This window comes from Hesperophylax consimilis, chromosome 10 (assembly GCF_061612785.1).
Source record: "Hesperophylax consimilis isolate HC1 chromosome 10, BYU_Hcon_1.0, whole genome shotgun sequence".
In the NCBI taxonomy this organism is placed as follows: Eukaryota; Metazoa; Arthropoda; class Insecta; order Trichoptera; family Limnephilidae; genus Hesperophylax; species Hesperophylax consimilis.
Genome location: NC_142845.1, coordinates 15,614,965 through 15,626,233, shown reverse-complemented (window position 1 = coordinate 15,626,233; position 11,269 = coordinate 15,614,965). Strand labels below are relative to the sequence as shown.

Genomic DNA, 11,269 nt, shown 5'->3' with positions numbered 1-11,269 from the left:
ACGGAAACGATGAAACAATAGAGGTGGGGTAGCACAACTTATCGACATATTCGATAAACTGTCTGCATCCGATTTGAAAATGTTTTTATTATTCTACACTTCTACAGACGCAGTGATATCAGTATTATGATATCTTAATGCAATTTCATGGCCACTGTCGGTAAAAAAATATTTATGCACATTTCACTGGTCCTAAAACAAAGTATTCAGTTTTTCATAAATATTTTATCTTATTATTCAATCTCAACAACGGCAATCAGAGCTGTTATTTTCATATATGCATAGCCAGCTGCGTTCAGTGTGAAGTGAAATAATGGTGTAACAAATCTAACTTTTCTGATACTTCTGGAAAGATTTTACCGTGTACACATTTTTGGAAGCGTCCGTGTCATGTTTTTCTTTTCCTTCAATATCGATTGAAAAAGTCGATTAAAATATGCCATTACTAAAATCTACAACGAAAAAATATTTGTGGTCTATGGCACGTAATGAAAAAGCAAATGGCTGACATAAATGACAATCCTAGATTGAAGGATCGAATCTAATCCGAATATATCTAATAAAATATGACACATCCATGCTCAATAATAAGACAGAACTTTACCTTTAAATTGGAAAGCCCTATCACATAAGAATTTAAGCCATAAGAGGCCGTTACGAATGAGATATCCTATGATATAAAGTACACCATTATACTGGACTAAGCATATTATTATATACCCAAAAGTCGCTTTAGATTCCGTTTAATTAAAAAGAAGAACATCCAGGTGAGTGTCATTTATTTATTGGCTACTATCTCAATGTTTAGATGTACATTTTAACATTTATTTACCCACTTTTTTGACAATCAAAGATCCTTAATTGGGTAGGTTCGATGTGTACTATTTTGCTTATATTTTGTTTTTAATTGTAATTTTTATTTTTTTACTCCTTATAATTCAACTGAATGTGTCTTTTTATTTTCCTTTCAATTACAGTTTACTTTAACGCTTGTCAACAAGGCAAGAAGTGACGTATGAAGTTAGTTGTTTGGGCGTATAGGTAGTGGAAATTCATTTTGTTATCATAAATGAAAAGTGGTCTAAAGTTCTCAAAATACATCGTACAATAATCAAGAAACCTTTTCTGTCAGATCGCAGCATTGCTTTCGCATGTCTCTAAGTAGTGAGGATCTAACTTATTGTGTTTGTTGTCCTATTTTATTCTGAATTATTTATTTAATATTCTTCTTAAAAGTAATTCCTAATTTTTTACAAAAATTACTGCCGCCAATGTTCTTTACTAATAATGATTTCGTATCAGTGGACATTATTTCATATATTAATATTTTTTGTGATTTTGTAGGTTGGGAAGATAATGTGAGCGGCCCAGCATCAAAACTCTCCATCCTATTGGAAGCTCTCATCTCCGTCATGGAGCGCAAGGAGAGGAAGCATGTTCGACATAGCCATAAGCGCCCGCACAAGAAGCATCGCTCCCGCGGAGACAGCGGTAGTGTGGAACTCAATACCGGTTCTGGCGGCCCGTCGGGGCGGCTGGTGGAATACTCGGATGTTTCTAGCGAGGACTTGTCCGCCCCTGAGGCGGGGGAGATCCACAGTGAACCCGAGCAACGCACCCCCCGCACCGGTCGGCCGCGCTCATCCCGCCCCTCACAACCCTCCTCCCCTCCACTCATTCCCCGTTCTCCTTCCCCAGTTGATGACCATCCCGTTAAAGCCCGCCACTCAACCAGCAAGTCCCACAAGCACCTTCCTCCGTCCCCGACACTGTCCACCAAAAAGCGGAAAGAGAGGAAGAGCAAAAGGGATAAAAAGAAGAAGCGGAAACGCCCGAAGCACCGTTCAGCTAGTCTTGACAGTGTATCAAATGAAGACGTGTCGCCGGCAGTGTACGCCGTGGGAGATAGACCTCAACTTAGTGACTGGGAGAAACCGCTGTCTCCGGTGGCGAGGAACGGCTCGTGCTCCCCCGTGTCCCCGAGCACCCCGCCTCTTCGGGCCCCAAGGCCCCCGCCTGCTCCCCCCCGGCGCCTCACCAACGCCAGCGATATCAGCCACAACACATACTCACCACCCAGAACTCCACCTCTTCATTCTCCACCTAGGTAAGAGACTCTTCTTTCTTTTTATTCTCAACTATTGATTGCATTAATGTTCTTGTTTTGTCCTGTGCTATTATTGACAAAACAAATAATATTCTTTTAGAGTTATTCTTTGTTTTGTCATTGCTTTGTATAAACTGTACATTTAGTGTTATATTATTAGATCTGTATTGGGTAAGGCGCACTGAAGGAATAATTTTAAGAACATGACCACTAATACTAAATTACTGTTTTTATGTTTGTTATAGTAAAGCGCACTTAAGGTGAAATGATACTAAAATGTACTATATAAATTCTATGTTACTATTATTATGACATATGTGTGCTATTATTATTATGATATATGTGTGTTATTATTATTATGACATATGTGTGTTATCACTTTCAAATAGATAAATTCCTACTTCTAGACCACAGAAAGTACAATCTGGGGAATTTTAAAAAGGTGAAAGGTAATGGGGTGTATAATGATTCTCATTCGATCAAATGAGGAAATTTATTTTTTGGAGAAACAGTTTCGACAGGATATTCCTCTGAATTGAGGCATAATAGCTCGTAAGCTCCCTTGGATTGACTAGTATTGTGCCAATACTCAGCCCAAACATTGCGGGATCTATCTTTGAGGATTGTAAAAATGTCAGATAGGGGAATGTGGTTTATGAGTATAAAAATAGGGTTGGATACTCCTTATTTTGCCAAAGAATCAGCAATATCGTTACCCATGTTGCCAACGTGTACAGGAATTTGAATTAGAGTTACAGTTTTCCAGAGCGTGAATAAAGCATACAAAGTGATCATCAGGATAATGAAGAGGATTGGATTTAAGTTTTTGGAGGGAATTGAGAAAGTCTGAGAACAAGGGATTATTCGAAATTATTTTTGAGATTCAATCATCATTATGAAATTCAAATGGAATGGCGATATACAATCTCAGGCAAGTGTAAGAGAGACAGAGCGCATATTAAATGGGCTAGAAGCAAAAGGTAATAAACCAGTGGCCACATCGATTTCCTTGAAAGGTATTTCTAGTGTTCTTTATTCTATGCACAAAAGGTGATTATAAAACAATGAAAACATTGTTTTATAATCACCTTTGTATGTATGTTGTAAATTAAAAAGACTTGATTTTACTGAATTTGACTTGCCCAATTTATGCCAGTTATAGCTGTACATACTGTCCATATTTATTATGACCATAAAATGAATTTTGGTTCGTAATAAAAATTGACCATAAGTTGTTCTACAGATGTAGAGAATAAAAACGCCCTGGCCCAACGTGTACAGGACGACGTGACGGTTGCATGCGTTGGCCACCAACGTTTGCCGGTCAACCCGATTATTGTCGGTTTTCGTGCACACATCAAAGGATCTTGGGGCCAACCCACAAAGGTCGTTCACAAGTTGGCGCGGTCCTCAGTTCGTTATACATGTTCAGCGGAGGTGGTCGTGATGATTATTGCATGAACGATTTACATTTACGAATTACGATCATTAATAATTTAATGTGCTGTACAAATAAATTGCTGCAGCTGTGATAATTTTCACATTCATCTAGATTTGACGGCCTCCGTCGAGGGATAAGGATCTCGACTAGCAATCTGAAGGTCGCGGGTTCAAAATCCGTGTGAATTTTATTTGATAAATTAGTGTTATTTCACAATTCATTCCTTAAAAAATAATATATAGTATAGGTACTTGCGGCACGTTCCAGAGTGGATGATACTCTCAGTATCGCCCTGGTCTAAGAGCACCATTCATAATTGAAAAGTTGCTTGAAATGGCTTTAATTGGGCCAACGTAGACTGGGGGCTTAATAATAATAATAAATAATATTTTGATGATTTGTATATTGCCGTTTTTGTGCAAAATCACCTTAAGATACTACCAGTATAGAAATACATAGTACAAGAGTAAGTTGTTCGATTTACATAGGCTCATTCGACACAGCTTCAAATTCTGACAAAAACTGTATATATATAACTCAATTTCGGCTAGGGTGTCATTTGGCCTTTTCACCGTCGATATTATCATTTGTACTACTGCTAACCGTTTGTAACTGGAAAAAAATTCCTAATTCGGTCACACTTGTGATGATGCCGTAGGGCTGGGCGACTTGCTGGTTGAAACGCATGCGTGTGTAGGTACCCTACATAAGCCACTCACGCACGTTCCATTGAACCGGTTTCATTCCCAAAATTTTTTATAAAATATTATTATAGTTAATTACTTTTAGGTCATAAAAATAATTATGTGGTAGTAATGTGGTACAAGTTATGTTTATCTATTTATTTATAACAATTATTGAATGAAAGGTTAACACTGCCAGCCAATGATATATTTATTATACAAGCGAATTCAATGACTTGGATGTAAATACACCCTCTTGGCATTATCGAAGTTGGTTTTAGTTTATTTTTACTATAAAATTTAATTTTAGTTTTGCCTTCAAACTTTAATGTTGTAAAACTGCAGAATGTAAACTTATTTTTATTTAAATCTGATAAACTGCTTTAACCTTTCTAGCATTATATATGTATTATTAAATCTTCTAAAATCATTTGAATCTCGTTCCATAGTGGTAGATAATCTCAGTATTGCCCTGGTGAAAGAGCACCATTCGGAATGGCTTCAGACAAGTTTAGTGCCTCGCTCTTCCCCGTGTTATTTTAAAAAAAAAACCTAAAATTGCATTAATAAAAAAATTTTGTAATCTTCCAGAAGACGCATGACCCCCACCTCTCCGCATACGCCTGTTCAGCCCCCGCACCGCTACGAGTCGCAGACCCTGGACTCGGACTCCGAGGTGATCTACACCGGTTCCACAGGGCCCCAGGAGTACTACGCGCGGAGCCCTCAGCCCATTCCCATACACGGTACATCCTACTTTCACTCGCTCCGACCAGGTGAAGAAGCCACTACTTTCCTTACTGCTTGGGATCATTGCAACGCTTCGGTTGGATTTGGCCACTAACATAGGATAAGGCTTCCGTACAACTGACCCTACTAACATGAGACGATAGTCTCTTTAGATCGACTAACCTAACATGAGAAGATTATGCTTAGGCTGAATCAATTATTAGATTAGTTAGATCAACTAACTACACTAAGATGAGATAATGCTTCGGTTATATCATAGATAATAGAAACATGGGGAGATATGGCATAGAAGCGTGCCGACTGTTGCCGAGCTACGACCAAACAGTAGAAGTCTGGGTTATCAATATTGGTGTCACTTTTATGCGTGTATTTTAATATTAATAATGGTTCCTGGCTCATCTTTCTTGCTTCTATTATGTATAGGTTAGATCCAAAGATATTAGAAGAACGAGATATGCTATGTTGGCCGCTGGACCATAGACGGAGTACTACCTAATTAGGGTACTTTGAATACTATCGGGACGTGTACGCACAGAAATCTGTTCTATGTATTAGTGCGGATACCTTAGCGTAAGCGAAGGCGTGCAGTAGTATTGGTGAACAAAACCGGCGACACTGGGCAAAACAATTCCACACAGTATGAACTGCTCATAGCACATCTCGTTCTTCTAATATCTTTGGTTAGATCAGTGTTATAACGTTGAGGTGATTTTTCACAAAAATGGTGCTATACAAATTATCCAATTATTATTATAATGTTTTATTTTATCAACTTTACTAACATGATTTATATAATATATTATACTTTGAATGCATCAACTAAACTAGTATGAAATAATGCTCGGGTAGGATCAATTGAGCCCTTATGAGATGTTGGCTGTTAAAAATATCATTTGACTGTAGCAAGCATTTGCACATTGAAAGTCAAATGAATTTATCTCTAAATTGTATATGACAATGTCACTATTCGAGTTTTGAGTCGTCAAAGTCTTCTAAACTACGCAACAGATTTTGATAGGGTTTTCACTATCATTTAGAGAATTTCTTCCGGAAGGCTTATATACATAATGCATTCATATTATATTTATAGAAAGTATAGGAAAGTCGATGTTTTGTAATCAAGTAATAAAATAAAAAATTTCCGGCGCTGGCTAAACCTTATGAGATACATCAAAATAATGTACTACGGAATTGTATATCTTAAAAGGCCTACAGAAAAGTCTGCAATGGTAAACGTCTTTTCACGTAAACGCGCGAGATTTTACAAAAATCGATTTATTTCCATCACTAGTATACGGATTGCCATGATTTAAAAAACAGAGTATCGATAATGAATAACGCTACGCGTCTGTATTCAAGAATATCTATGGAATGTAGAGGTGCATTATCTAAGTCGATTGGATCTGTCATCTTGTTCGTTCATAATTTATTGCGTTTCTAAATAATTTATTAAAAATATTTTAGTTTGGACGGTTAATATTTTGAGGTGACTAATAGTTTTTAATTATATTTCTTCATTATATTATAAAGTGTTATTTCTTTATGATACTCAGAAAAAAGTACATTTTTCACAGCTTTGAAATAATGGTCAGCGATTTTTACATATTTTTGACGTTATCAGAAAATGTATATTTAGAAACGCAAATATTTACGTATAACAAAACAATACGATAGTGAATTTCATAATCTTTCCAAAACATTTTTTAGAATGAGGCTACGTTTCCCAAAACGTGAGTTATGAAGCTTTTAACAAAACTCGTGAATAATACAAAAATTTTCACGTTTTGACAGTTCGCAAAGGAACACAAAGTAAATAAAAGTCTTTTTCTGAGAGGTTGAGGATAATCCTCGGCAACGCCGGGTACATGTCAGCTAGAATGTAAAGGCATTTCAAATGATAGACAGCATGTTTTATGTATTTTAATCAATTTATTCATAGGTTTTTAGTATAATAAAAATGAGGCCATTTTTCCACAAATCGATAGTTTTTCTTTTTATTAACAAAAATTTCCATAAAATTAAAGAATTTAAAATTCCACAAATTTTACAACCCATTAACAAATAACACAGTGAATTACGTCACCGGCTGTCACTATGGGCCTTGTACTGCCATCTGTGCTTAAGATTTTAAACCGTTTTTGCGGTGCTCAAAAACAGCGTTATTTCGATATCGCCGTTTTTCCGCATAATGGCTCAATTTGATTGATTTAGATTAGGTTTCATTAGTTTCTCAGATGTTTTTTTATTCCATTGTCTAGGTTATTCTGCCTTTTATTCAATATTGTACAAGGAGTTTATAAAGCGACACATATACCTTCCTTAATTTGAAATTGAATCCGTTTTCAGGAACTCGTCTAGTAATAAAATTTAATATACCGATTGAAGAACTTTCATATCTCATTCTTTAATGGGATCATGCATATTTTCATTGCTTTATTCCATAATTCATCCATATTCTTTTATTATACATAATATTACATCTCTACATATTATTTTTCTTTATTATGTTTTTTAGTGAATGATTGTTAATAATATACATCCATCTAACATAGTCTTTGGTATACGCAATCGCTGCCAAGCCTGTATTAATGTCTAAATAAAATTTGGTTTTATAATCTTAATTAACATAAGCTTGGCGACGATTGGGTTAAGCTTGAGTTTTGTGCCATATATATGGAGAGAGTTGAGATTTCATTAGACTAATTTTAAAGCGTCTATTATTGTTTGTGGGAGCGTTCCTCCTTCAATATTCTCCTTTATCCTGTTTAAATAAGTCTGTGTCCCTAGTATCAACAATATTTGATTTTAATATATCCTTATAAAAGCTGCAATGCGCCTTGTTTTTATAGTGATAGATCATAGCATAAAAAGTAAGTTTTTTAATAGATCTACGCACAAAAGAAGTAATATATTAAACGGTATGTTTTTAGATTCCCCTCCACCCATGACCTTCAGTCCTGCAAGAAGGAGGAAAACAGAGCACCGGGGGCCTGAAAGAGATGGCCACAGGAGACACCGCACGGGAAGGGACAGAGACAAGCGGCACTCCGTCAAAAGGTATACATTGCTCCATATTCAGTCTTGTAACTAACGGGATTTGGGATCACAGAGGCCTATCTAATACATAACACAGACAGAGAGGCCTTTCTGATCCTAAAACCCTGTAAAAGGTCCATATGTGGTATATTGTACTGTAACACTCTGAGTTCTGTAACATGCGACTTAAGTAAATTCATAATTAATGAGCAACGCAAACCTGGGTAGAGCTACATAGAATTTTAGACCCAATTATTAAATTTCAAACATCTAATAACCAAGCGCCCGGCGTGCATAAGAAAAAAATGTCTCGTACAATGAAGAGGTGAAGGCTTATAATGTAATATGACTTTTTTCTGGATTAAAACACCATTATATCTTTTTTATTAATGACCTGACTGGTTTCACCTTATGATAGTCATCTTCGTGAGGTTTTTTTTAATTAATTTTATTCAAATTTATTTATCTGTGCCCCTGAAATCTCACAAAAGCGGCACTATACAAATTGTCCAATAAATAAATAAAGTGTTTTTTTATACCTATCTCTCTAGGACTATTTCACCTGTGTCGAGACAGACAGGCGAAACCCGGTCTTCAATAAAAAAAAGTTATAAAGGTGTTTTAATCTGTAAAAAAGGTCATATCAAAATGAAATTCCACTGTGTATTTATGGTTTCAAAATTATTAAACATGTAATATAATGTAGCTAAGATTTCCTAGAAATTATCCTATCTTGTTGATATGTTGTTGATATGTTAGTTGATATGGGTCACAATTTAAAAAAAATAAAATCATAGCTTCCAATAGTTATGATTTCATATTTTTTATGATGCTAAACCATTTCCTTTATGGATTTATAGTGCCGGGGCGAGCGATTGCATTTTACGCTTGGCCAATAGGACCTGGCACAATGCACCCACTCCCGTACACGTTGAAGTGGTTAGGCCGCCGAGAGGGTTAGAAAATAATATTATACTTATTATTAATCACCATTCAACTAATCTGCCATTAACGTGATATGTAGATTGAAAGCTTCTATATTTATGTTTGTAGATTTTGTTTACTTTAATCACTGGCTTAAATTCGTTAACCCTTGGAACGTCAGGCTCCCTAATACTATCCTAGTGTGCCATGCGCCCACTGACACTATTGTCGTTATAACTTTATTTTGCGAAATCATATTTTTGTCTTACCACATAATGTGTTTATATATTTATAAACATTGTACATATCTCTATCGTATGTAGTTTCCCGGGATAGCTATTTATATTAATTCTTTCTAATGTTATAAAAAAATATTATACAGGGTTTTCCAATAAGAGGTGTTATTTTGATATTCAATCGTTCAAGATCAATGGTTTCGTTGTTTGTGTGGCACGTAGCGCCGTCTTGTTGAAAGTAAACGTTCTCCAGATCAATACCATCTAATTCCGGCCATAAAAAATCATTAATCATCTCTCGATAGCTCAATCCATTCACCGTAACTGTTGCTCCAGCCTCATTTTCGAAAAAGTAAGGTCCAATGACTCCGCCGGACCATAAACCGCACCAAACAGTCACACGTTGAGGCTTTTCAACAATAACTCTTGGGTTTTCCGAGCCCCAGATGCGACAATTTTGCTTGTTGATGAAGCCACCGAGGTGGAAATGGGCCTCATCACTCAAGATGATGTGCATTTGATTCACTCAAGTGAATTTTAATAATTTCAATGCGTTGTTGAAGCGTGTATCATTCCATTTTTATTAATGGCGTAGTTTCTACTTGTCAAATGTCAAAAAATGACAGCATCAAAAGTAACATCTACCGAAATAGCGGGCTATTCAAAATAACACCTCTTATTGGAAAACCATGTAGAATGAAGAATTACAAAGATATTCTTCAGTTTTAAAACGTTTTCCAGTTAAGTTGAGCATTCTTCACAGTAAAAATAAGTCATGAGGCTGTAAATATATACAGTATTATGACTTTTGAAAATCGGTATTATGATATTTGACACGGAATTTGCGATGTGCTTTTTCAGACTAAATAAATATGTTTGCAAGTGACGAAATGACTAGCTAGGAGAATATTAAAATGCACTGTTTCCTTGCCAAGTGAATAAAATATATTTTAGTATTTTTAAGGTAAAAAATATCATAAAATAGAGGCAAGCCGTTTAGCTACTAACACATTGGCCATGAATAAGCTGGCACATGAAGGTTACAAATGTAAAAAATCCGCTTTGGATTTTTTGGCATTCCAAGGGTTAGTTCAATGTGCTTTATCCAAAAGTGCTGGAATTAGGTGCTGCCTTTAGGTATCATTTTAAATGGCATGAACTTAGAAATAATGATGTTTGTGATCATTTTTTATTGATTTATTTTGCTCACCTGTGAAAGCTATATTTTGGCATTTTTTCATTGCATGATTGTAATTTTTTTAGACATGATTTTTTTTGCAGTAGTACATATTGGCCAATTCGCTTTTTTTTAAAAGATATTTCGTTGCCACGGATTGAAATTATAATAAATTGAATTACACTTTAAATGCAGTGAAGCATTAATTTTAGCTTTAAAAAATTGTTTTAAGAAAGTTTGTATGTACCTTGAAATTCCGAACTTGCTTAAGCTATATTATGCAAAAGGTCAATATTTTATCATCTCCACCATTAGCTTCACAATCATCAAAATTGCATTCAAACGCTTTCAATATTCTATTACATATCTAAACCATTCATCGTCATATTCAACGATAGTGTGCTTGACGCTCTAAATATTCTATCATGTCCTCAATCATCAAAATTGCATTCAAACGCTTTCAATATTCTATTACATATCTAAACCATTCATCGTCATATTCAACGATAGTGTGCTTGACGCTCTAAATATTCTATCATGTCCTCCATTCATCGTTATATTCATCAAAAGTGTACTTGACTCTTTCAATATTCTAAGATATTCGCACAACTCGTCATATTCGTAAAAAGTGTACTTGACACATTCAATATTCCATCATATCCACCATTCATCGCCGAGATAACATTTTCACATTGAACACTGTGTTGGTTGACTGATTGCAGGTCCGACAGCCGGGGAGACCTGAAAAGGCGGCGTTCTGCGGGGAAGCGGTCGCACTCGCGGCACCACCGGCACCCCTCACCACACAGCCCCGTGCGTCACCGCACCCGCTACACATCTCCTTCCCCGCCACAAAATGTCAACACCAGGTACTATATCTTTAACTACTGTGCCTATAGATAATAGAAACCAGAA

The 11,269-nt window shown here is 35.9% G+C and overlaps 1 protein-coding gene across 3 annotated transcripts in view; it reads left to right on the top strand.

Moving 5' to 3' along the window:
* Positions 1 to 496: 496 nt before the first annotated feature.
* The window catches only part of Cdk12 (Cyclin-dependent kinase 12), a 28,845-nt gene continuing 18,072 nt past the window's right edge, over positions 497 to 11,269 (top strand). Inside the window, exons 1-6 of one of the 3 annotated variants that reach the window (XM_089636642.1) lie at positions 497 to 767; positions 1,345 to 2,107; positions 4,823 to 4,977; positions 7,912 to 8,038; positions 8,878 to 8,973; positions 11,077 to 11,223. In XM_089636642.1, coding sequence (XP_089492768.1) covers positions 1,413 to 2,107; positions 4,823 to 4,977; positions 7,912 to 8,038; positions 8,878 to 8,973; positions 11,077 to 11,223 — 1,220 coding nt within the window. In that variant the 5' untranslated portion in view covers positions 497 to 767; positions 1,345 to 1,412. Of the gene's footprint in view, positions 768 to 1,344; positions 2,108 to 4,822; positions 5,008 to 7,911; positions 8,039 to 8,877; positions 8,974 to 11,076; positions 11,224 to 11,269 lie in introns of all 3 variants that reach the window. The other 2 variants (XM_089636641.1, XM_089636643.1) reach the window with 2 other exon arrangements.